This window comes from Canis lupus, chromosome 6 (assembly GCF_011100685.1).
Source record: "Canis lupus familiaris isolate Mischka breed German Shepherd chromosome 6, alternate assembly UU_Cfam_GSD_1.0, whole genome shotgun sequence".
NCBI classification, from domain to species: domain Eukaryota; kingdom Metazoa; phylum Chordata; class Mammalia; order Carnivora; family Canidae; genus Canis; species Canis lupus.
Genome location: NC_049227.1, coordinates 21,451,622 through 21,478,489, shown reverse-complemented (window position 1 = coordinate 21,478,489; position 26,868 = coordinate 21,451,622). Strand labels below are relative to the sequence as shown.

Genomic DNA, 26,868 nt, shown 5'->3' with positions numbered 1-26,868 from the left:
TGATCCCAGGGTCCTGGGATCGAGTCCCACATCGGGCTCCCCGGGGGGAGCCTGCTTCTCCCTCTGCCTGTGTCTCTGCCTCTCTCTTTCTGTGTCTCTTATGAATAAATAAATTTCTTTTTTAAAGAAGAAGATCTCTATCTATCTCCACCCTCTCTCTGGAGGAGTCTGTGGACATCTGATTTCCTAGAAGAGAAGGACGTGGCCCCATGTTTGTGGGAGAACCATCACAAGCCATGTCCTAGCCAGCCAGTTTTAATTTCATCCTTCTAATGAGCCAGTGAGCAAAGGCAGTAGATAGATATGCATTGGTTTGGTCTGTCCAGCATACCCTCCCCCTTCCAGAAATTCCAACCCAATTTTCTTTGAGAATGCCCCAAGGTTTGCAGGGACAAGGAGCTTGTCCACCTTGACCCAGGTGACTGGCTCACGGTTAGGCATGTGACCAGTGTGAGCGTGTAAGAGTCAGGCCAACAACTATAAGGACAGTTGTTAAATCTGCTGAGGAAGCTTTGTTTCCTAACGGACTTGAAATCGAGTGGGTTAGCTGGGGCTTCTTAAGACCATGATGATGGAAAAAGGCTGCTTGAGGACAGAGGTAAGACAAAATAACGCAGCTAGAGGGATCCCTGGGTGGCGCAGCGGTTTGGCGCCTGCCTTTGGCCCAGGGCGTGATCCTGGAGACCCGGGATCGAATCCCACATCGGGCTCCCGGTGCATGGAGCCTGCTTCTCCCTCTGCCTGTGTCTCTGCCTCTCTCTCTCTCTCTCTCTGTGACTATCATAAATAAATTAAAAAAAAAACCTTAAAAAAAAATAACGCAGCTAGAGAAACCAAGTCCTGCTGAGATCTGAGTCCTGATCTGAGATGCTGCTGGATCCTGCCAGACCTGAAGCTTTGGATGGTCCCTCTGTGTGAGTCAGTATTTTTTGCTTAACCTACTTTGAGTTGGGTTTCTATAACTTGTACTCAAAATAATATGTAATGATACAACTCTCATTGCCTGCAAGGGAAAAAAAAGATTTTTTAAAAAGATTTTATCTAGAGAAAGAGCACATGGGTGGGGGAGGGGTAGAGGGAGAGAGAGAATCTCAAGCAGACTCTGCACTGATCAAGGAGCCCAATGTGGGGCTCCATCTCATGACCCTGAGATCATGACCTGAGCTGAAAATCAAAAGTTGGACACTTAACCAATCAAGCCACCCAGACATCCCAAGATTTTTTTTAAAATAAGCTCAATCCCTAACATGGGGCTCCAACTTGACTCCAAGATCAAGAATCATATGCTCTACCAACTGAGGCAACTCCAGGGAAAAAGAATCTTTAAAATTATTGTTTGAAAGAGCAGACATCTAGACCCAGGGAAGCCTTTCTCCAGGAAAACCTACTAAACTTAGGCCAAAAAATAAAAGTACACTTGCACACCTAAGGTTCTAGGAACGGAAGAGGGAAGGTAAACATGTGGGAAAATATCCCAATAGAATGTGTCATATGGAATTTCTCCTGCTGACAGCGGGAAGCCTTGTGAGTCAAGATTCTGGCATGAAACAGAGATCACGCTCAAAAAAACTAAAGAAAATTTCATAAAGAGTCTGTTGAGATTTATGCAGCGTTAGGAGCACCAGCAAGGGCTGGTGAAGCACCTGTAGTCTAGCTATCGAGGGAGAGGGTCAGGGAGCTGCATGCAGAGCCCTAGAATGAACCCACTGCCCGAGCCCCATGGGGGGCAGCTAAGGAGCAGGGCTGGTGTGGGGCAAGGGAAACATGAGAACCTCAGCTCCCGCCCTCCACCCTCTGATCTCCTGCTGGTGCCTCCCATTGGCCAAATTTAACTGGACACTAGACAGCAAAGCAGACCAGGTGATACAGCCCAGGGAAACCAGCCTCCTGGGGCACAGAGCCCAGCAGGAAGAGCAGAAAAACAATCTAGGGTGGGCAATGTGGTTGAGCAGTGGAGATGAACCATCTCCCTCTGGATGGTTGTGGAGGAGGAACCGGAATGGGAGTTGAGGTTAGTGGGAAACCTGGAGTGGGATTAAGGCAAGAAATTATAACAGTCTGAACCAGGGCCATGGTGTAGAGGTGAGAGAGTAGCTAAATGCAGGAGGATAGAGCCGGTGAGATGGACTTGGCTCTGTGAAGAGTGAAGGAGTCTAGGACAGCCCCTGAGTTTTTGACTTTGCCAACTGCTACTACCTGGGTGACGGTCCTAGAGGATAAGGGTGGGTTTTGTAGTGGAGGGGGTAGCAGAGAGTTCCGTTTGGGTCTTGGTGAGTCAAGGAGACTCAGGAGCAGCCCAGCGGAGTTGTCTAGTTGACAGCTGGGTGGACACTATGCTTTTTCATTACTTTATCCTTAGCTCGAAGCATGCCTGGCAGATAGTAGGAACTCAGAAAATATTTGTTGGAAGGAAGTAAGAAAAGAAAGGGGGGAGGGAGGGAGGGAGGAAGGACAGGTGGTTGAATGGATTAGTAGATGAATGAATGGATGAACGGAGAGATGGATGAATGGCTGGATGGGTGGATAGATGGAAGGATGGATGGATGGATGGATGGATGGATGGATGGATGGATGGATGAATAGGTGGATGGATGGATAGATGGATGGATGGATGGATGGATGGATGGATGGATGGATGGATGAATAGGTGGATGGATGGATGGATGGATGGATGGATGGATGGATGGATGAGTGGATAGATGGGTGGATAAATGGCTAGAAGGGTGGATGGATGAGTGGAAGGGTGGGTGGAGGGACGGATAGAGAGATGTATGTACGTATGTCTAAGGAAGAAGTCACAAGTAGAGATATCAGCTGGGGATTTATCGATCAGGGGTGAGGGCTGATACTGTGGAGATGGAAATGGATGTAGAATGAGAGTTCATCTGAGAGACAGAAAGCAGCCTAGGTGCCTGAGAAGGGAGAATCAAAAACTAAAGGAGGCATGGGATGGTGGGGTGGCAGGAGAAAATGGAATCTCAGAACCTGGGGAGTGGGGTGGGAATTTTAGGGAAGGAGAAAGCCACATACTCAAATGCTATCTGTCAAGAGAGAAAGTCTGAGGGCAGGGTAGTGGGGTTAAGGCCGTGCATGGATTTATGATAGAGGAGACCATCAGAGGGTAAGCACAAAACCCGCACCCCAATAAGGAAAGGGGCTCATGGATGGTGGAAGGGGGGTGGTGTCGTGGGCTGGGTCCCCTGAGAGTCACGCTCCGGGACGCAGCTCAGAGTGGAGGTGATTGTTGGAAAGCGTCCTCGGAACACACGTGAGACAGGGAGGGGGGCAGGATGGGAGAGAGGGTCACAGTGGAGACTTCGGGCCACCTCCCGGGGCTGCGTAGCTGGGGTGACCCTCACTGGATGCAGGGGAGCCTGCTCCCTTTGGTCCAGCACAATTCCGGGGGAGAGACCCGGCTGGGAGCCAACCACGATGCTCGGCCAGCAGCTGGTGGCATGGGTGCCTCGGGCCCTGTAAGGGGCCATCCAGGTGCCAGTGTAGATGCCCCAGGGGAACTGGTCCACAGAGAGAAGGCGGGGAGACGGGGCGGCCGCTAGAGGGGGACAGAAGGCCAGGAAAGCTCTCGTGCGTTTCTGTGGACTTGGGAACCCCTGGACTCTGGTTTTTGGCTGGAAGGAGGAGCCCCAGAGGGGAGCCTACAGAACCGGGGGACACTAGTGATGCGGAGGGGCCCCGTGAGCCTCATCCCCCCAGCTCAGGACCGACCGGCACAGAGCTGACTTCATAAACGACTGAACCCATGAATGAATGAAGTCGGGACATTTTAACCCTGAATCGAGGCCCGCGGAGCACGGGTGTATATGCCATTTAAACACAGACATGTGGGCATCCCGGGTGGCTCAGCGGTTTAGCGCCTGCCTTCAGCCCAGGGTGTGATCCTGGAGACCCGGGATCGAGTCCCACATTGGGCTCCCGACATGGAGCCTGCTTCTGTCTCTCTGTCTCTCTCTCTCTCTCTCTCTGTCATTTCATGAATAAATAAAATCTTTAAAAATAAATAAATAAAAAATAAACACAGACATGTAATGACAAGAGGCACGAGGACGCCCAAATCCTCTCCTCCTTGACACCCATGCCCTGTGGCATGCATGTGAGTCTGTGGAAGCGCAGAGAGAGAAGGCTCTAGAGGATGTTCACAGTCTTGTCCTGCCTGGCGCTCTTCTCAATGCCTTAGACAAAGATACAGAATTATGTTCATATTAAAATTCTCAAAAAATAAAAAAATAAAAAAATAAAAAATAAAATTCTCAAAATAGGGGCGCCTGGGTGGCTCAAGTCGATTGAGGTCCGACTCTTGGTTTCGGCTCAGGTCATGATCTCAGGGTTGTGACATGGAGCCCTGGGTCCAGCTGTGTGCTGAGCAGGAGTCTGCTCGAGACTCTTCCCCCACCCCCACCCCTTCACCCTGCTCTCCAATAAATAAATAAGAACATAAATAAATAAATAAATAAATAAATAAATAAATAAATAAATAAAAATAAAATTTTAAAATCTATAAAAAAAAAAATGCTCAAAATAACCATATCCGTGGTAATGGCCTGAGTCAAATTGGAGGCTTCCAAGAATGGCTTGCTTTGCTCCAAGACAGTTGCTTTGGACTATTTTCCCTCCCACTCCCATTTCCACCCCGAGGGTTTTCCTATGTTCTGAGAGGAAAAGATGGGGACAAAAGTCTTTCCTGTCCTGGCCTCTGGGGACACTTATCCACCAGGTGATGCCAGAGGCCAGAGGACAGCAGGAGTTTCCTGCAAAGGGCCAGATAGTAAATATTTCAGGCTGTGCAGGTCTCTGACACCAGCACCCAGCACTACTGTTGTAGCACACAAACTGCCAGAGACAATATGCAAACAAATGAGCATGGCTGTGTTCCAATAAAACTTTATTTACAAAAGCAAGCAGAGGGCCAAACCTGGTGGGGAGGTGGGGAGGAGGGAGAAGGTGTAATTTTCTGAATGGAATTCAGAATTCCACAATGGAATATTGTAGAAAGCCTCCCCTTCTGCTGCCAGTGATGGGATGGCTTTATTACGATGACAGGGGTTGCAGAAGGTAAAGGACATTAGAGACAATGATGTGTGACCTGAGTCAGGCTTGGATTGAGGTATAGACTAGCAGTGATGGCAACAGGTACTGTGACACAGTGACACTTCCTAAGGCATGGCTACTGGGTCTCCTTGTCTACCTTAATTTTATTCCCTGTCACCGTGGGCTGTGGCTATGGGGGGCCAGGAAGGGACCTGGGACTGGAAACCAGATGTCTCCACCAGCTGGGCAAAACACCTGCTAGACCCAGCCATCAAATAAAGATTCAGAATGACTGCCACAGGTGGGGGGGGGGGGGGTATGAGGCCATCTCCACCAGAAAAATGCGAAAACATTCACTAAAATAAGAACGCTTGGGCAGCCTGGGTGGCTCAGTGGTTTAGCGCTGCCTTTGGCCCAGGGCCTGATCCTGAGGTCCCAGGATCGGGTCCCACGTCAGGCTCCCTGCATGGAGCCTGCTTCTCCCTCTGCCTATGTCTCTGCCTCTCTCTCTCTCTGTGTCTCTCATGAATAAATAAATAAAATCTTTTTTTTTTTTTATTTATGATAGTCACAGAGAGAGAGAGAGAGAGAGAGAGAGAGAGAGGCAGAGACACAGGCAGAGGGAGAAGCAGGCCCCATGCACCGGGAGCCCGATGTGGGATTCGATCCCGGGTCTCCAGGATTGCGCCCTGGGCCAAAGGCAGGCGCCAAACCGCTGTGCCACCCAGGGATCCCAATAAATAAAATCTTAAAAAAAAAAAAAAAAAAAAAACGCTCATTTCTTTAGCACTTACGCAACCAAACTCCACAGTTCACATGGATTATCTCACAGGAGTCGTCCTGCTCCCCTGAGTGGGAGGTGCTTGCTTCTCCCTCCTTTAACAGATGATGAGACGAGACGGGACTAAGTCGCTGAGGTCACTCTGTCTAAAGCAAAGTCAGGGGGCTTTGCGTCGCTGCCCAAGAGTAAGAACGTGTTACGCATAGGTTTCCTGTGATGAGACAAAACTAGGTGTGTCCTTCTGGAACAAGACGGCAGTGTCCTAACTGCAAAGCTTACCTACCCAGTGCTCAACCCGCTTTGTAGAGAAGGCTGGGCTGTTGTAACCCAGACCCAGCAGGGATGCGGTTCCCCACTTAGGGCGCGAGAGGCTCCAAGTCAGTGGCTTCTCTGCTCCATCAGGAGCCCAGACTGCTGGTCTCCAAATCACCATCCGGACCATGGGAAGGTGGGCAAGAGTGGACGCTCAGAGCTTGGAACTCTGTTGAGCAAGGAAGGCAGCAGTCACGTAGACCACATCCCCCTGGTTCCATGGGCCGTACCCATCCACGCCTGGGGCTGGCCAGTGGAGTCGGGAAGACGGGCAGGTTTTGCTGGCCAGTCCCCACCTCGGCTAATCCTTTGCTGGCCAGTCCCCACCTCGGATAATCCAACAACCCTATTGACAAGTGGAGAACCAGAGAGGCACGGGGAAGGCCACTAGTCGACAGCCACAGTGGGTAGAGCCAGGATTTATTTTAATTTTTATTATTATTATTATTTTAGATTTTATTTATTTATTTACACACAGAGAGAGGCAGAGACACAGGCAGAGGGAGAAGCAGGATCCCTGCACGGAGCCTGATGTAGGACTTGATCCCGGGACCCTGGGATCACGACCTGAGCCAAAGACAGACGCTCAATCCCTGAGCCACCCCGGTGCCCGGTAGAGCCAGGATTTAACCAGACATGGAAGGCAGAGCCCAGGCACCCCAGTACAGGCCATACAGCTGCTGGCCCCACGCCGGGCGTCACACAGCACCAGTGACCATGGTCTACCGTCTGCAAAACTGCCTCTTGTTACCCAGGCTCAGGCTGCTGGCAGTTTTGGTCAAGCTGGCTTCCACGGGGCCCTGTTCCACTCTGATAAGCTCCAAGTGTGTAGAAGTGACACTCCAAACTTCAACCTCTGCCATGAATGGCCGGCTATTAAAGCGTTTAGCGATTAAGCAGAGGCCTTGTTCATTCATTAACAATCCACTGCACGCTGACCAGCCAGTTCCATGCAGTCACAAACAGCTTTCCCACACATACCCTCGTGCCACAAATGGGCTTTCCGAGGAGGGATTACATGCAGCTGAGCATACCTTCTCACACCTTGTACAGCTTTGGTTTTTTTTTTTTATTAAAAAAATATTTTATTTATTCATGAGAGACACAGAGAGTCAGAGACATAGGCAGAGGGAGAAGCAGGCTGCCTACAGGGAGCCTGACATGGGACTCGATCCCAAGACCCCGGGATCATGACCTGAGCCAACTGACTGAGCCACCCAGGCTCCCCAAGGCTTGAGATTCTCAGGGACAACTAAATGCAAGGCAGCCAGCTCAGCGTTAACTCTGGGGTTATGTGGTGGTGGTGAGGGGGGGCGGAGGAGCCAACGTGGATGGAGCACCTTCCCAGGTGAGATGTTTCTCCAGGGATCTTGCTTAATCTTCATTTATTCCCCTGCAAAGTGAGTATTAAGAAGATCCCTTTGTGGGATCCCTGGGTGGCTCAGTGGTTGAGTGTCTGCCATTGGCCCGGGTCGTGATCCTGGAGTTCTGGGATCGAGTCCCGCATCCAGCTCCCCGCACGGAGCCTGCTTCTCCCTCTGCCTGTGTCTCTGCCTCTCTCTCTGTGTCTCTCATGAATAAATAAATAAAATCTTAAAAAAAAAAAAAAAAAAACCCAAACCCAAAAAAAGAACATCCCTTTGCAGTGGGAGGAACTGAGGGCTCTTGAGGACCCAGAGACTTGCTCCAGGTCTCACAGTTACTAAATCCAAAAAAGTGTCTTGTTTTAATCTTGCTTTTACTTATTTACTTGGGTTTTCCTGGATTTACTGGCTTTCCTCTGAACCACCCTAGCCCTGGGCTAGAAAAGTTTGCCTATCTCAGGGTTTAGGGTTTGCCTCCTTTCAGTTGTTACAATAAACAGCAACATTGGCGGCTAAGTTTGTGGATGGGTGTGGGTGTTTCTAAAAGGCTGTGGAAAACTCCTGAAGGAATCCCAACCTGGAGTAGAGGTCAGCCTGGATTCCAGAGTAGAGGCAGTTGTGATGTGGGGGTGCCAGTAAGATTGTGGCCCCACACCGTGCAGTTAATTCTGTGGCACCAGCTGGTGTTCTACAATTCAGCTCAATTTTGACACTGATCTATTTGGAGACAGTCTCTGCCCCCACCAGACTGCCCCCTCCCCCACTTTGGCAGCCCTGGTTGTCACTTGTGCCTTCTGACCCACCAAGTATAGATGGAAGGTTCTAACAGCCCCCTCCTCTGGTTTGACGGACTTGCTCCAGGGCCTCATGGAACTCAGAAACATTTTACTTACTAGATTACCTGTTTCTCAAGAAAGGATATGATGCATAGGGCCACGCAGGGGGAAAGCATGTGGCGCTTCCACGCCCTCTCTCTCCAGGGGCACCACTCTTCCTGAGTCCCCACCTGTTCAACAACCCAAAAGCTCTCCAAACCCTGTCCTTTTTGTTTTTTTATGAAGGCTTTATACATAGGCATGATTGGTTACATCATTGCCACTGGCAATTTACTCAACCTCCAATCCCCTCTCCTATCCCCTGAGAGGATGGCTTGGGATAGAAGATTCCAACCCTTTAAGCACAAGGGTGTTTCTCCTGGTAACCAGCATCCTCCCTTCTGGGTGAGTCCAAAGGTCCCCTCATTAGCATAACAGAAGTCACCTTGATCTCTGTCTTCTGCTCAAAAAATTCTGAGGGTCTTAGGAGCTCCTTGCCAGAAATGGAGATGAAGACCAAATATATGTTATTATAAATCGCAACATCAGTGTTGCAAACGACCATGTTTTAAGGTTTTTTGTTAATACCAAATTACTTGCCCAAATTATAAATCAGGAAGGTTCATGGAACACCCAGACTTTGGGATTTCTCTTTAAAAATCAGGCACTTTGGCAACATTGGGCCTGTATTCTCTCCAGTGGTGGCAGGAAGCTGGGATTTAGCTCTTGGGAGGTAATATTTGGGCAAGGACCACAACCTCCACCTCCAGAGAAGCATGGACTGCTTTTGCACAACTTCTTGTTGGTACATTCTCTCCTGTTTTGTTTTGTTTTGTTTGAGGTATAATTTGCATCCAATCAATCACACAGATTGCCCCCCCCAAAGTAAAGTGTCCTATTTATTACGATATTTATATGCCTCTCTGTTATCTCTGTTATTTAATTGTTATTTAAACTGCACTATTTTTATTTGGTTCTTTTTTCTGTGTGTCACTGATGAATGATTCTGTTGTATTAGTTTTTTGTTTTGTTTTGTTTTGTTTTTAATATTCTGAAATATTCTGGGGCGCCTGAGTGGCTCAGCCGTTGAGCATCTGCCTTTGGCTCAGGGTGTGATCCCGGAGTCCCAGGATCAAGGCCCACACTGGGCTCCCTCCACAGAGTTGGCTTCTCCCTCTGCCTACGTCTCTGCCTCTCTCTCTCTCTGTGTGTCTCATGAATAAACACATAAAATCTTAAAAAAAAGAATTCTGAAATACTCTGTTATATTTGAATGCAGTTGATACACAATGTTACATTCGTTTTAGGAGCACAACATAGTGATTGGACTGGTTTATATCTTATGCTGTGCTCCCCACACAACATGAGCACGGTATGTTGACTCTATTCCTCAAATGCTCAGATCTTGATCATTCTGCCCAATGGGCTAGGTGCCCCAGTGAAAATATAGAGATTTTTGTCACTCAAGGAAGTACTCCCTTCCAGTCATTTCCTGACTCTCTATATTCATCTTTCCTGTTGAACTTCATAGAAAAGGAATGGAAAGGACCTCAACAACCTCCATTTTTCAAAAAAGATTTTGTTTATTTATTCATGAGAGACAGAGAGAGAGAGGCAGAGACACAGGCAGAGGAAGAAGTAGGTTCCTGTGGGGGCCCAATATGGGACTTGATCCTGAGACTCCAGAATCACGCCCTGAGCCAAAGGCAGACACTCAACCACTGAGCCACCCAGGCATCCAAAAGACTTCCACTTTGACCTCAAACTTTCTAAAAGACTGAGCGGGAAAAGCGTCCTGTGTCCAACCTACTAAATCCAGCCCCTCAAGCAGGAAGGACCACCTAAGCCACCAAGACCCTGCCCGTGATTGACCCTAAGACATGGATGACCTGACCTTCACTGCCCACTTTTATCCCACATTTTTCTTATGTAGACCTGGAAGTGCTTGCAGCACTTTCTCTTAAGCATCTCCTCCTTTGGGCTTTTGTCCAGCGGCCCAGACCTGGTCTGTTCGGGACCGCTGAGCCCCAGCTCCAGAATCATAAGATGTGTGTTCCTTCATGTCTGGCTCAGCTTCTTTATTATTTTTATTTTTTAAGATTTTATTTATTTATTTATTTGAGAGAAAGAAACAGAGAGAGAGAGAACACCAGAGCAAGAGGGAGAAGCGGGCTCCACTTCTGAGCAGGGAGCCCCACCCGAGACTTGATCCCATGACCCCACGATCATGACCTGAGCCGAAGGCAGACATGTAACCAACCGAGTCATTCAGGCGCCCCGTTCTTGGCCTGCTGTTTCAGGATTCCTTTTCTTTTGGTGCCCGGGGTTCTTGGTCACAAGTCTTTGAAGAGTGAAGGGGTAGACCAGATTAGGAGGGGTGGGCAGCAAAGCGAAGTTGACTGAGCAAATATCACAAAGCTCCCAAGGATGAGGACAGGGGTACCTGAGAGGGTTACCTTCAGAGTTTCTCAGTCTCCGGCTTTTTAAGAGATTGTGGACCAGCTTTTTTTTTTTTTTTTTTTAATTTTTAAATTTTATTTATTTATTTTTTGTCAGCTCTTTAATCTGATTCACGCTCCAGGTACCTGTCACCCAACCAGTTCTTTGTCCCCATGCTCATCTGCCTCTCAAGTAGTTGTTCCCGTGGAAACACCAGCCTTCCACTGTGCTGTTTTGTAGCCTGGAGGATGAAGAGGGCGGTGGCCGCCCCTGACCCTAGGGCATGCCAGCCAGCCTCGGGCCACCAGATCAAGCTCTTTGTTGAAATATCCCACTGGCCAGTTGAGCTGGCCTGGGGGCCTGGGTTAGACACCCAAGGCCATTCCCTTCCTTCCTGTAAAGCTTAGGATAGGATGGGGTCTTTTTCCTTTTAAGGGGAGTTTCCTCTTAGGATGGGGGTGGTGGTGGGGTCCCTTTCCCTGCCTGCCTTTCCTACCACTCTCTTCCATTACTGCCTTTACCTCTCCTTCCTCCTCTGTGAAAGCCAGATAATCATAGAATCCTGCCTTAGAGGGTTGATAAAAAGATCAAGTGAGCAAAATGTGGAAAGAAAGCCCTTGGAACAAAGCCTGGGGCGGAGTCACTACTCTGGTCTTTCTGAATTACCCTGTGCGGGGGCAGGGGCCTGGGGGGCAGGGCTGCACACCCTGAGCCCCCCTGGGGCTACTGAGGGAGAGAGGGGGGTTGGAGGTGGGGTCTGTGATGACAGGGTGGCCACACCTCTGCTCTGGCCAGCAGCTGCCCCGTGGCCATGTGGGCCTGGTGTGGCCAGATCTTCAGAATGTTCTATGAAAGTGAGAAGTCAGAGTCTCGTTTCAAGTCTCCTGGTTTGTAAATGCTGGTATCTATTTAAAAATGTTTTGGAATGCTCAGAGCATCCAGTGAAAGCCTTCTGCCGTCCTGCACTGCCGGTCCTGGTGTCATGGGCCCTCCCGATGTCTCCCCTGGGTTCCAGATGCCTGTCTTTTCTGCCCAGCCTTGGTCTGGAGCACACCCGGGAAAAGGGGCTGAACAAAGCGTGGTGTCTCACTGTCCCTGCTGCTGCTGCGGTGGGGCCCGGGCTGCGAGTGCCCTCCTGGGATTTTTCCGCTGTCCCCTGCCTCCCCCGCCAGCATCTCTCCTCCCCCCTCCCCCAGCCCGTCCCAAGCCCGCCTGTCCCCAGCGTGGAGGCGGGCCTGGAAGAGTGGGTGAGTGCAGCAGGACAGTGCGGGGCTCCTGCGCTCCCCTACCCCTCCCTGCCATGGGCCCCCCTCCAGGTGAGGCCCTCAGTGGAGGCTGTGTGGGCGGAGCTAAGGGCAGGCCATCCTCCCCACAGAAGCCTGCTCCGAGTTCAAGTTCAAGGGTTCAGGACTGGGCCCAGCCTCTGCTTGGCCTGGGGAGATCATTCTCTTCCTCTGATCCCTGCTGCAGCCCAGCCTGGAATTTGGAGTTTGACCTGCAAGGAGACTCCCAGCTGTAGGCGGTGCAGGAGAGGGCAGCCACCGTCCTCTTAAGCACTGGCCGTGAGAGCAGAGGGGCCCAGGTGTCCCCCTCCTCGCACAGTCCTCCTGCCTCAGAAGCTACGGACGGGGCCCCCCCTACCCAGGGCAGGTGAGCCCAGCACCCAGAAGAAGGTAAGATTCCCTACCTGCCCCCGCCCAGCCTAACAGCTATTCTGCAAACTGGGGAGGCTGGTGGGAGGACTTGGAGGTGGTGGTGGCTGAGAGGACTCCAGCTGTGAGCCCGGGGTTGGGGTGCTCACATACCGGAGGAGTGGAGTACATTTGGGGGAGTGGGTACAGCCAGTGGCACCAGGTGCAGGTCCCTGTCCTTCCCCTTCCCACGGTCAGAGACTCAGTTCACTGAGCCTCGGATTCTTATCTGTTAAAGGGGAGTGTAAACTTCAGCCCAGGCTACAGGCCTGGCGTCTCTCAAGGACCCAAAGTGAAATGCAGGTGGCAATGTCTATGCTTGCTGTCACCGCGGGCAGCTGCTACTTGCCAGGCAAATATGAGTTTTGCTGGAACGTGCTGGGCACGTGCAGAGGGCGTCACATCCTGGGCCTGGTCTCACTGGACGGTCAGCCCCGAGGACACAGCCACCCTAATTCATAGAGACTGAGAGCCACTAGAAACACGTCCAGTGTGCACAAGTGTGCAAAGTCGAGCCTCAACCAGCAAAACTGGGAGCTTACCCACAATATCCAGTTTTCTGCTAAATGATTCTAGGGAAGCCGATGAGACAGGTGCCCTCCCCGGGTCCTGGGGATAGGACTTTCTGTGGGGTGGGGGGGTGGGAGGTGGGGTGTGTGTGTGTGTGTGTGTGTGTGTGTGATAATGTACAAGGGCATATGGCAAAAGCTCTGAAAATTCCGTATTTGTTGCACAGATGTTTGTTGAGTGCCAGCTTTGGGGACACCATGTGAGTAGGACAGACACGGTCCCTGCCTGCAAGGAGCTTATGGCGTAGCGGGGATGGGCAGCAGTGAAACATTCATACAAATCAGATGTGTGATTCAGCAGTGATGAGAGGTCATGTTTGCTAGGTCGGCAAATCAAGGACTTGATTGCTTTTTAAAAGATTTTATTTATTTATTCATGAGAGGCACAGAGAGAGAGAGAGAGAGAGAGGCAGAGGACGAAGCAGACTCCCTGTGGGGAGCCCGATACAGGATTTGATCCCAGGACCCTGGGATCATGCCCTGAGCCAAAGACAGATTCTCAACCACTGAGCCACCCAGGCGTTCCAAGGACTCGATTTAGATTGAGGCTGAGAGGGAGCTCCTCTGGGGCTGTGACGATAGGGTGACATCTGAAGGGTGGGTAGCAGCTGATCAAGCCGAGGCCATAGGGAAGAGCATTCCAGGCAGAGGGAACAGAACGGCAAAGACCCTACCACCAGGAATAGGAAGAGGGCCGGGGTGAGGTGAGGGCGGGCCATCGCAGGGCACATTAGTGGCAGCACGATTCTGCGGTTGACCACACCTGGCCAGAGATCCCTCTGGCTTCCATCTGAGGGGTGGAATGGAAGGAGGGGAGGCGGGAGGTCCTTGTGCTGGTCTAGACGAAGTGCAGGCTGGCTTGGGTGCAAGCACTGGAAGTAAAGGAGAGGGAAAAATGGGTGGATTTAGCCATGCTCGGGAAGTAGACTGGAATGAATTAGGGAGCATTAGATCCTGGGAGCCGAAAAAGACCCCCTGAATGCTTCGATGGTGTGCTTGCATGCCGTGGCAGCCGCTGGCCGGGCTTGGGCGCGGTGCCCCACACATCACGGGCACTCGAGGACCACTGGGTGGGTGAGTGAGTGATTGAACGCATGACCTAAGGCTCTCTAATGTCTGGTACAGCATCAGGGTGGGCGCAGTGGCCATCGCATGGGGTGGGGCAGGGACTGGGGTTGAACAGCCTGGTCTCCAAATGGGATGTGACCCCCTTGTGATGCCTCCTTGGCATTTGGATGCTCTATTCTTTAGGAAATTATGAGATAAGCTCATTACCAAAGGTCATCACCCCTGGAGTTCTCCCTGCCAAGGGTCCAGTACCAGGCAATGGTTACCAGCTCAGGGCTTAAAGCCCAGGCTGGACCTGGTTTCAGTCATTTACCAGTGGTGTGACCTTGGGCCCAGGGCCTTCTGCTCTGTTTTCTTCACCTGTTCAATGGGGTTGATCCAAGACCTGACCTCTTGGGGGGCTGTGCATTTAAAATGAGATTCACACATGCAGGTGGTCGGGATCTGCTGGACCACAAAGTGCAGGCTCTATTTTTTCTTTTTTAAAGATTTTATTTATTCATTTGAAAGAGAGACAGAGAGAGCACGAGCAAGGGGAGAGGGCAGAGGAAGAAGCAGGCTCCCAGCTGAGCCAAGAGCTCTACATGGGATTTGATCCCAGGACCTGGAGATCATCACCAGAGCCCAAGGCAGACACAATCCTCTGAGCCACCCAGGTGCCCCCCACCCTTTTTTATAACAAGGGCAGAGACAGACTCAAGTATTCTAGACTTAATCGTACTATATAATGAACTCCGGTAATGCTCTTAACAAACCTGCGACAGATCTGATTACTATCTGCTTTTTCTTTCTTTTTTAAGTAGATTCCATGCCCAGCATGGAGTGCAATCTGGGGCTTGAACTCATGACCTCCAGGTCCAGACCTGAGCTTAACTGACCTATCTCCATTTTACAGATGAGAAAACTGACCCTCAGAGTTTCTTGACCTAAGGTCACGAAGCTAGTAAGAAGCAGAGCTGGGGGACACCCAGGTGGCTCAGCAGCTTAGCGCTGCCTTCAGCCCAGGGCGTGATCCCAGAGTCCCAGGATCGAGTCCCCCATAGGGCTCCCTGCATGGAGCCTGCTTCTCCCTCTGCCTGTGTTTCTGCCTCTCTCTGTGTGTCTCTCATGAATAAATAAATAAAATCTTAAAAAAAAAAAAAAAAAGATGTAGAGCTGGGATTTGAACTGGGCAATGCAGCTCTAATATCTCCACCCTTTGTCAGAGTACATCTCTTTTCCAGAGAGTTTTCGTCTATAATTAAAACTTGTAGTAAAATTGTCTTCATCTCTGGTCTATGCATGGCCCCTCCCCCTCTCCCTGCCTCTTTCTCTCGTTCTCTGCCCCCCCACTAATGCTCTCTGCCCCCCCACTAATGCGTTTGACATTCCTTGGCAGATAGGCCTGCATCGAGCTATTTAAAATACATCGAGCTATTTCATGTCTTGGAATGTATTTAATATACGCAGATGGGTTTATCCTGTAAGTCTTGTTTTTTTTTGTTATGAAATGTTTCAAGACACACAAAAGTTATAAAAAATAATGTTCACCCCTATTCTCCTGCACCCCCTCCTGCAGTGGACGCACATGGGGGAGCCAGCTAAGGAACCAAATGCCCCCGCCCCACCTGTGGCCATGTTTCTGGTCTTTTCCTCGCACCGAGGCGTGGCAAATTATGTAACTGGCTCAAAGGAAAAGGGTGAGCAGCGTCCCTGGGTGCTGAGCTTCTTTGTTCTCCAGCCCATTGGTGACCGCGAGGCCAGGGTGTTCTGGCAAACAAAGCCATTGTTACAACGCCGGCTTTGTCCAGACTCCCGTTACCCCTGCCCGCAGTCACAGAGGGTCCCTCGCAGGAGGTGAAGCCGGAGCCCACCCCCAGCGTGGCCGTCCTGGAGCCGGGCAAGAGCACTGTGCAAGGAGCAGTGCAAGGGGCTCTTGTGCACAGTGCTGCGAGGGGCCGGTGGAGGAACCCACCAGAATGGGGACCGTGTCTGTTCACTACTTTGTCCTCTGTGTCTAGCACAGAGCCTGGAACACAGCTGGTGCTTAATGTTTGTCCCACTGAGTCCCCAGGGCCCAGCACAGAGCCTGGCACACAGCTGGTGCCTAATAAATATGTGTGTGTGTGTGTGTGTGTGTGTGTGTGTGTGTGTGTGGAAACAGAAGGAGGGAGGGAAGGAGTGAACGAGGGGGCAGACAGGAAGGAAGGGCAGGAGGAAGGGAGGCAGTAAAGACAGAGCAGCCAGTAGTGGACAATGCGAGCTCCTACAGTCGAGGACCTGGGTTTGAATCCCACCTCTGGCATTTACTGTGACCTTGAAGCAAGTGGCTAGCACCCGCACCGTCTTCACGCCTCCCTTTCCCGCCTGTGGAGGGGACTGGGGACAGCGTCTGCCTCCCAGGGCTGAGCAGACGCGGTCAGAGGGCCGCGGTGGAGTGAGCGCCAGGCCGGGCCCTTCAGCACCGGGTCCCCGCGCCTGTTCCTGCCGTGCAGACGGCCAGTCCCTCCCAGCCCCTGCAGGGCCCCCACCTCCCTGGGCCCAGGAAGAGCCTGGAGTCCGTGCCAGCCTGCCCAGGGCCCGGATGAATAAGTTGTTTATGGGCTCCCGCCGCCCTCGCCCTCGGTGCCTGGCGGGCAGAGGCCTGCAAGGGGCAGCTGGGGGAGGGGCTGGCCCGCCCCTCCACCCACTGGCCCTCCTGCCTCCCTTCCAGACCTGCTGGGTTCTAGAACAAACCACCCCACTCCCCAGTTCAGCATCAATCTCCACCTTGGACTGCGTCCTGAGCTCCTAGCCCTCATCCTTCCCCAAAGCCCCGCGATTTGGAAGCAGCAGGTTGAAGTGTTTAAAAACACAGGCTGTGGGGGATCCTTGGGTGGCGCAGCAGTTTGGCGCCTGCCTTTGGCCCAGGGCGCGATCCTGGAGACCCGGGATCGAATCCCACGTCGGGCTCCCGGTGCATGGAGCCTGCTTCTCCCTCTGCCTATGTCTCTGCCTCTCTCTCTCTCTCTCTCTGTGACTATCATAAATAAATTAAAAAAAAAAAAAAAACACAGGCTGTGAAACCATACAGATGTGGGTTTGCGCCCTGGCTTTGGACATGATGCTAAACCTCCCAGAGCCACAGGTTCCTTGCCTCACCTGTGATGGACAATAGCACTCCCTACCTAATAGGGATTTCACCCCTGAGATAATTCGAGGGACCGTCTAGGCCTCTCCTCCCCAAGTCCCCAGAATGTGCCTTTCCGTCCTTTTTTTTTTTTTTAATATTTTAGAGAGCGGGAGTGGGGGAGGGGCAGAGGGAGAGAGAATCTTAAGCAGATCCTGCCCTGAGTGTGGGGCCCGAGCCCATCACCCGGGCTGGATCTCCTGATCTGGAAATCATGATCTGAGATGAAATCCTGAGTCAGACATTCAAATGACCTAGGCACCCAGGTGCCCCTTTATGAGCCTCTGCCCCCACCCTAGAAACAGCAGTCTCCTTCCCATGTTCTTGCATGAAGGCTTTGCAAGTGCATGGATCAGTGAGGTTAGTTCCAAGCAGGTTATTATCTAATTTCATGGAGGACGATGATCATAAAATTTAGACTGAAGGGCATCCCGGCTTCTGCTACTTCCTTCTTCCTGCATTAGGACAGAGTAAGTGAGCTGGGTGTTCCCAGTACCAGCTGTTTCCCCCCCTTCTCCTTCTCTCCTCTCTCTTCCTTCCTTCTTCTCCATAAATGCAGTGGATCCCTGGTTGCTGGGGTTCTCCCTTCCCGGGAGGGGGCCACGCCTTGTCCAAGGTCTGAACAGCTGTGACCACCTGGCCTACAGAACAAAGCAAGGTGCAGCCCCTGGGGTTAAGTCCAAAGCTATCCTTGATGTGGGAAGGGAACTTAAGATCTTGGAGCGCCCCCCTGAGGCACCTTCTCCAAGTGAACATCCAGCTGCCTCTTTCCGGGCAGTAAGGCATCTGGTAGGGAGCTCCTGGTGAGGCTGTTAAAATCCTCCACTGCACAGGATAGCCTTCTCACCCCATAACAAAGAATTATCCTGCCCAAAATGTCAGGGATTTTGAAGTCGAAGAAACCTACTCTAGAAACAAGGATCATCCTGCCCAGGTAATCAGGCTGCTCTGTCTGTGGGCAACTCTGAGCAGAAGCACGAAATTACTCCTTAGTTCTTTTTTTTTTTTTTTTTTTTATGATAGTCACAGAGAGAGAGAGAGAGAGGCAGAGACACAGGCAGAGGGAGAAGCAGGCTCCATGCACCGGGAGCCCGACGTGGGATTCGATCCCGGGTCTCCAGGATCGCGCCTTGGGCCAAAGGCAGGCGCCAAACCGCTGCGCCACCCAGGGATCCCCAAAAAAAAGATTTTTAAAATTTTTATTTATTTATGATGAGAGAGAGGCAGAGACACAGGGAGAGGGAGAAGCAGGCTCCATGCACCGGGAGCCCGATGTGGGATTTGATCCCGGGTCTCCAGGATCGCGCCCTGGGCCAAAGGCAGGCGCCAAACCGCTCTGCCACCCAGGGATCCCGACTCCTTAGTTCTTATTACCCTGTCAACAAATCACCAAGTCCTATTGATTTTTTTTTAAGATTATATTTACTTGACTGAGAGAGCATGAAGACAAGGAGGGGGAGTGGCAGAGGAAGTGGGAGAAGCAGGTTCTCTTCTGAGCAGAAAGCCCAGTGGGGGGGTGGGGCTCGATCCAGATCCCAGGACTCCGGGATTATGACCTGAGCCGAAGGCAGATGCTTAACTGACTCAACCCGCACCGCCCCCCCCCCCCCGCCCCGCCCGCCGCCCAGGAGCCCCTGATTTATGCTTCTAAGCTTGAATCCTTAGCACATCTGCCTCTAAGCCCCTCCTTTATATGGAACATCTTTGTGTTGTTATCTGATGAGTGAATTTCCCAGTATTGGGCTACACATCGTAGAGGTCAGGGACTGAGTCTTTTCATTCCCCAAACCCCAGAGTGGAGTCACACATTAACACAGGAATAAGTCAATGCCCAAATCACTAAAGGTCGAAAATCACCCTTGGGAATTTTATTAGTTTCCAATTACCAGCAACGCAGCAGCTTGAAACAACACAAGGTTATTATCTGACGGTTCCGGAAGTCAGAAGTTCTAAGTGAGTCTCACTGGGCTAACCTCAAGGTGGCAGCAGGGCTGAGTTCCTTTCTGAGGCTCTAGGGTGGAACGCATTAACTTGTTTCCAGCTTCTAGAAGCTGCCTGCATTCCTTGGCTTGCCATCCCTATTTCTTCATCTTCAAAGCCAACAACACTGGGCCAAATCCTTCTCTCGCTGTCATCTCTGGTTCTCTCTTCTGATTCTCTCTTCACTTTTAAGGACCCCTGTGGTTGCAACAGGCTCATTCAGATAATCCAGGAAAAATCTTTAAATTTGTTTTCTGGCCATATAACCTAATATAGTCACAGGTTCTGGGGATTAGAATGTACACATCCTTGAAGGGAACATTTATCTGCTCACCTTAGAAATCCCTTAAATTGGGGATCCCTGGGTGGCTCAGCGGTTTAGTGCCTGCCTTTGGCACAAGATGTGATCCTGGAGTCACGGGATCGAGTCCCACGTTGGGCTCCCGGCATGGAGCCTACTTCTCCCTCCTCCTGTGTCTCTGCCTCTCTCTCTCTCTATGTCTATCATTCATAAATAAAATAAATAAATAAATCTTAAAAAAAAAAAAGAAATCCCTTAAATTGCCCACACAAGTGCAGGACACTGAGAAACAACTTAGTTAGTGGTTCAAAATATACATTCTGGAGCAAGATCATTTGCCTTCAAATCCCAGCTCTACCACTTGAGCTGTATTACCTCGGGCAAGTTACTTAAAGTCGCTGTGCCTCAATTTTCCCATCTGTAAAATGGGAATGATGACAGCTCATGAATAGTAAACACTTAGGATGATGCCTGGCATGTCGGAGGCAATATGTATATCACTAAATATGTGGAATTTTATGGGCCTATCCAGCATTAGAACAAGATCATGGTGTTTAGCTGATCCGTCGACAAAATTGTCAGCTTGACCATCACCTAGCTCAGAGGTTCCTCAGAAATGAGGAGCAACTCCGGTGTCTTGTTTGACTCACACTCTTGGATGATGAAACCATTTGTACTATTCATGCTGTTTATTCTTAATATTTGCCAAGTGAGGGCTGAATTGCTAAAAATTAGCTGTTGGCTTTACTGTATTTGCTGAATGAATGAGTGAACGGATGGACAGAGAGATGGGTGGGTGGCTCTGCCTTCCCGGGTGATGTCCCTACCACACATCCCTCTGTGGGTGTCCTCTCATTTGGGTGCTCCGAGGAGGCAGCCCCAGAGAGTGTGGGCGATGCGCCTCTGGTTCTGGCCCCTGACACATTTGCACTTCCCGCAGGTTGGAGAGTGTGCTCAGGACCATGGAGAGCAGCTCCAGCAGCCCTCAGACCCCCCAGTCAGATCCCCTGGAGGCTTTTCCCCAGAGGAGCCTGGAGCCGGGTGACATCGCCGTGCTGGTTCTGTACTTCATCTTTGTCCTGGCTGTGGGACTCTGGGTAAGCCAGGCCAGGGGAGACACGGGAAGAAACTAACTCAAGCTCATAAAGTAGTCGGAACTTTACACCTGTAAAAATGTACTGAGTGTTGACCATGTGTCAGGCGCCGTCTTAGGCATTTACATTTATGTTACCCCACGTACTTTGCACAGACATCTACAAAGAAGACACTATCAATGTGCCCATTTTACAGGTGAGGAAACTGAGGCTCAGAAATGTAAGGTCCTTATAAATTAGTAAGCAGAGCTGGAGTTGAATCCATATCTCCTTCACTTTGAAGGCCGTGTTCTATTTTCTTTTTTAAAGGAAGGTTTGGGGCAGCCCTGGTGGCTCAGCGGTATAGCGCTGCCTTCAGCCCATGTGTGATCCTGGAGACCCAGGATCGAGTCCCACGTCAGGCTCCTTGCATGGAGCCTGCTTCTCCCTCTGCCTGTGTTTCTGCCTCTCTCTCTCTCAATTTCTCTCTCTCTCTCTGTGTGTTTCTAATAAATAAATAAATAAATAAAAACTCTTTAAAGGAAGGTTTGGTTTTTGTTTTGGCTTTTTTGTTTGTTTTTTAAGGCAATACAGACACATGTCTCAAAAATAAAAGCAACTTAAAATGACATACAGTGAGAGGCACCTGGGTGGCTCAGTGGTTGAGCATCTGCCTTTGGCTCAGGGTGTGATCCTGGGGTCCCAGGATCGGAGCCTGCTTCTCCCTCTGCCTATGCCCCTGCCTCTCTCTGTGTGTCTCTCATAAACAAATGAATAAAATCTTAAAAAAAAAAAAAAGAAAAAAGCGACATACAGTGAAAAGTCTCACTACTACTACCGTACCCTCCACAGGCAACTACTATTGTTAACTTGTTCATACCTTAGTTTGAGTTTCCTTATAGAAATCCAAGCAAATATTATTATGTGTATTTACCTCTTTCTTAAACAGGAAGTAACTTATTACATATGTTTTTTTACCTTGCTAATTTCCACCTAACATAGTCTCTTGGATATCTTTTCATGCTTTTTTTTTTAAGTGTTTTTTGTTTTCTTTTATTTATTTATGATAGTCACACAGAGAGAGAGCGAGAGAGAGAGAGGCAGAGACATAGGCAGAGGGAGAAGCAGGCTCCATGCAGGAAGCCTGATGTGGGACTAGATCTCGGAACTCTAGAATCACGCCCTGAGCTGAGGGCAGATGCTCAACTGCTGAGCCACCCAGGTGCCTCTCACTGTATGTCATTTTAAGTTGCTTTTATTTTTGAGACATGTGTCTGTATTGCCTTAAAAAACAAAGTGTCCCTCAATCCAACTGTTTATAATTTTTCTACTCTTACTCCTTAGAGTTCCCCCTTCCAGGTCAAGAAGGGGATAAAAGTGTTGGAAATCCCAAAGACCCTACATCTGGCCTTTCTCTGCCCCCTACCCCTTAGCAGAACATACTGAGATGGATGAGATGTTAAAAGTAAGAGCTTTCAAGTCAGACAGACTTGGGGTCAGGATTAGGGGAGGGTGAAGTTGGAGTCACCAGGAATCTATATTTTCCTTTTTTTTTTTTTTTAAATTTTTTTTTTAAGGTATTTATTTATTTGTGATAGTCACAGAGAGAGAGAGAGGCAGAGACACAGGCAGAGGGAGAAGCAGGCTCCATGCACCGGGAGCCCGACGTGGGATTCGATCCCGGGTCTCCAGGATCGCGCCCTGGGCCAAAGGCAGGCGCTAAACCGCTGCGCCATCCAGGGATCCCAGGAATCTATATTTTCATAAGAAAACTGGGAGACTGATGTACTACTGGTTTGGGAAGCCTTGGATTTAAATGACTGTTCAAAGAGTTTTTTTTTTTTCTTAAGATCTTATTTATTCATGAGAGACACACAGAGAGAGGCAGAGACATAGGCAGAGGGAGAAGCAGACTCCCTATGGGAAGCCCCATGTGGGACTCAATCCCAGGATCACGACCTGAGCTGAAGGCAGACCGAGCCACCGAGCCACCGAGCCACCCAGGTGCCCCAAGGAGTTCTTTTTTTAAAAAAACAAAAACAAAAACTTGCTGTGTCAGGATTCAGCTGGAATGAACCACAGCTTCTGTTATTTCTATAGCAAGAGCATTTGCAGGGATGATAAGATACCATTTCATGCCATCTCCTATCCAGTAAGAATCCCCTTACCAACATTCACGCCCAAGCTCAGAGTTCAACAACTTAACCAAGATCCAACAAGCTACTCAGTAGCCAACATGTCTCTATTCAAACACCCTTAATGCCTGGAAGCTCATTCCTTCTAAAGATGGTTTTGGAGACCAGCTAAGAACATGGGTTCCCAAATCAAACCTGGGTCTGAATTCCTGGCCCTTCTAGAAATGTGGCACAAGATAAGTAACTTTGCTTTTGAGCCTCCATTAATTCATCAGTTAGATTGGTCTAATGACAGCAACTTCATGGAGGTTGGTAGGGATTAACATGAGATGATGCTGTAAGATGCATAGTGTGGTGTCAGACAGCTGTGCTACTATGGTGCAATGCAGCACTAACACTCAATAAGTGGTGCCCATCATGAGCTCTCTTAGATGAGCCATGGGTTGAAAACTCAAATGCATAGGTGAGCCATAAGTATGTGAAGCAAGGAGTGGTAGGGGTTGAATTGAACTGAAGAATTTATATCTTCTCTAAAGCATTGAAATTAAAAAAATATTTTTAAAAGAATGTGAAGCAAGGAGTGGTAGGGGTTGAATTGAACTGAAGAATGTATATCTTCTCTAAAGCATTGAAATTAAAAAAATATTTTTAAAAGATTTTATTTATTTATTCATGAGAGAGACACTGAGAGAGAGAGAGAGAGAGAGAGAGAGAGAGGCAGGCAGAGACACAGGCAGGAGAGAAGCAGGATCCATGCAGGGAGTCTGATGTGGGACTCAGAATCATACCCTGAGCCAAAAGCAGGTGCTAAACTGCTGAGCCACCCAGGGATCCCAAAATTAACTGTGGGTAATTAACTGTGGGTAAAAAACAAACAAACAAACAAACACCCAAACTATATTTGATGTCCAAGTCTGGCCTGCTGGACTCCCAGTTGGTAATCCAGGGTCCAGGCACTCTGGGATGCCTGTGATTTTTATCCACCCCTCTTCTTTGTTTCAGTCAACAGTGAAGACCAAGAGAGACACAGTGAAAGGCTACTTCCTTGCTGGAGCGGACATGGTGTGGTGGCCAGTAAGTGATCTTTGGTTCAATTAAAGTCACTTCTCAAAGATTATTCCAGTGCTAATGTTCTGTTTAGCCTTTGGTCTCTCAGAATTCTGGTTGCGTGCTGTGTGGAAGTCAAGGCTAGAGAAGGCTTAGCTCCAATGCAAATTGGAACAAAAAGAATTCATCAGCTCACCTAAGGGAAAAATCTAGTTAGGTTGGTTTCAGGTATGGCTGAGGGCAGAGGCTCAAGTGATGTCACTAGGACATGGTTTCCCTCCCTCCCTTCCTTCCTTTCTTTTTTCCTTCCTTCCATCTGCCCATAGCAACTTCTTTTCTTCTGGATGAGCATTATTCCCAAAGGATCTTATAGTCTACTGTTTCCTGAAGTATGAGTAACAATTGCCCAAAGATTTCTCCATTGCAAGCTGGCACAGCATTAAATATCATCAAATTACATAGTAGTGAACATAATCCTTTTCCTACTCTCTGTCAATCCTCCTGATTACATAAAAGAAAAAGTCACAGCTTGGTACTAATAAATATTTTTATTTATTTTTATTTCCTTATTTTTTTTTTTTTTTACTAATAAATCTTTATCAACTTTCCATCACAGGCTAATCTCTATATTGAACCGAGAGAATACAGGCTTCAGCGAGAGAAACTAGCTAGGATTTAGTAACAGAGATGATGTCCCAGTTCCAGATTCCCAGGAGAGAAAATGTAATTGACCCAGCTTGGGCCAGGTGCCCAAGGCTGTCTGGGCTAATCAGTTGAGACCAGGCATTGGATACAATGAGTATATGCATTGGCCACTTAGTGTTCTACCAGAAGGAGGGCTATCTACTTTGCTAAGTTAGAAGCAGAACTGGGATATAACACAGGCTTCCTGATTTTCATCATAAAGCACCGTCCACAATACCGGTCATCCTTTCCTCCAGGGAAGCTGCGTTCAGTTGTTCATATTGTGCACTGCACAATCCTATAGGGCACAATTCACATTTTAGCCATCATAAATATGCATATTTATTATGCCAATTTCTGAAAGATGGAAATAAAAGAGTCTCGGGGGAGAAGATTCTTTTTTTAGCTTGAAGAAAATGTGCCAGATAGGCTAGGGATGGCTTTGCCTTCTCCACTTCTTCTGTCTTGGTGTCTCTGGAGCATGGGAAGAACTAGGGGTGGGGAGAAGGTACCATAAACCTTGGCTCCCAGATCTGACTTGTCCATCTCCCCACAGGTGGGGGCATCCTTGTTTGCCAGCAATGTTGGAAGTGGACATTTTGTTGGCCTGGCAGGGTCGGGAGCTGCTACAGGCATTTCTGTCACTGCTTATGAGTTGAGTGTAAGTATTTTATCAGGGTGGATACAGCTCTAATGGATCCTGGGGGGAGAGTGTGAGTGCCGTGTAACTTTTTTTTTTTTAAGATTTTATTTATTTATTTATTTATTTATTTATTTATTTATTTATTTATGAGAGAGAGTGCACACATGCACGCTGGAGTGAGGGGAGGGGCAGAGGGAGAGAAAACCAAGTATTCTCTGTTGCTGAGTGCGGAGCCCAAGGCAGACCCTGATCTCCCAACCCCGAGATCATGACCTGAGCCAAAACCAAGAGATGGATGCTTAACTGACTGAGCCACCAGGTGCCCCTGCCATATACTTTTTTAAAAATAGAATTTTACTTCATGAGAAAACAAGCAGGAAGCACCAATGGCACCCCTAGTCTTCAGGCTTCTGTCTCACCTGGGTTTGCTTGAGGTGGGTCCAGAAAGCTGGACCCCAACAAGCCAATGTGTGGGAGAGGAGGGCTCAGAACCTCTCCCTTGTGGATGCAGATGATAGAAAGTGTCCTGGGATCCGAAGGTATTTCTGTGTATTGGATACCAGTCAGCCGTCACAAAAATGTAGTTCTGTGGTTCAGTGGTTCTTGACTTTTATGCCACCCTACAGATCCCCAAGAGTTAGGACACACTGTCCTGTGTCGTGGGGCTCATGCGAAGTATGATTTTCACTGAGAGGTGGGCATGCACAATCAGTAGGGATTTTCACCTTCATACTGATTAACAGTTTTATTTTTATTTTTCTTAAAAAGGTTTTATTATTTATTTGAGAGAGAGAGGCAGCAAGAGAGAGAGAGTGCACACAAGCAGGGGTTAAAGGTTGGGGGTTTAGGGCTAGAGAGAGAGGGAGAAGCAGACCCCTTTGCTGAGCAGGGAACCCAGTGCAGAGCTCCATCCCAGGACCCCAAGATCACATTTGAGCTGAAAGCAGATGTGTAACCCACTGAGCCACCCAGGTGCCCCATGACTAACATTTTAAAAATGCTTATTCTGTGCTGCAGGCTTAAGTTCACTATGCACATTACCGCATAACAGGGTTCACATATTTCCATTCCTTCCTCCTTCATCCCCTTGTCCCATTTCACCATGGAAATATGAGGAGGTCCTGAACCCAAGGAAGAGCCAGGCCAGGTCCCTCCAGGTGCAGAGGGAAACCCAAATCAGCACTTGGCTGTGGGTGGGAGGCGAGTCCTGACTCTGTTTTCTTGGGCAGGGCTTGTTTCTGGTGCTCATGTTGGCCTGGATCTTCCTTCCCATCTATATCGCTGGTCAGGTGAGTCTGAGGGAGTCGGGGTGCTATGGGATGGGGAAACTCCTTGGGAGGGTCCCCCTCATGTTCCCTCCCTCCCACCTGAGGACATCCATTAGCCGGTCCCTGGGGGTGGGGGGATGCCCTCAGGGTGAGGGACACTGGAAAGACGAGACCTGGGGACCCCCCTCCTGAACACCTCACACTTGGTAAGAAACGGGAGCTCAAAAACAATTTTTTTTTCAATGCCAAGACATAGACATGAGACTCATAGTGTTATTTATTTATTTATTTATTTATTTATTTATTTATTTATTTATTTTAAAGACTTCACTTATCCATTCATGAGAGACATACAGAGAGAGGCAGAGACTTAGGCAGAGGGAGAAGCAGGCTCCCTGCAGGAAACCTGATGCGGGACCTGATCCCAGGATCCCAGGATCACGACCTGAGCCAAAGGCAGACGCTCAACCGCTGAGCCACCCAGGGGACTCTTATAGTATCTTT

General features: G+C 49.4%; 1 protein-coding gene across 2 annotated transcripts in view; it reads left to right on the top strand.

Moving 5' to 3' along the window:
• The first annotated feature begins 11,966 nt into the window (after positions 1–11,966).
• SLC5A11 (solute carrier family 5 member 11) overlaps positions 11,967–26,868 on the top strand; it is a 41,593-nt gene continuing 26,691 nt past the window's right edge. The window contains exons 1-6 of one of the 2 annotated variants that reach the window (XM_038540013.1): positions 11,967–12,004; positions 12,228–12,430; positions 20,455–20,611; positions 23,725–23,796; positions 25,010–25,114; positions 26,326–26,385. In XM_038540013.1, coding sequence (XP_038395941.1) covers positions 20,477–20,611; positions 23,725–23,796; positions 25,010–25,114; positions 26,326–26,385 — 372 coding nt within the window. In that variant the 5' untranslated portion in view covers positions 11,967–12,004; positions 12,228–12,430; positions 20,455–20,476. Of the gene's footprint in view, positions 12,074–12,227; positions 12,431–20,454; positions 20,612–23,724; positions 23,797–25,009; positions 25,115–26,325; positions 26,386–26,868 lie in introns of both variants that reach the window. The other variant, XM_038540012.1, reaches the window with a different exon arrangement.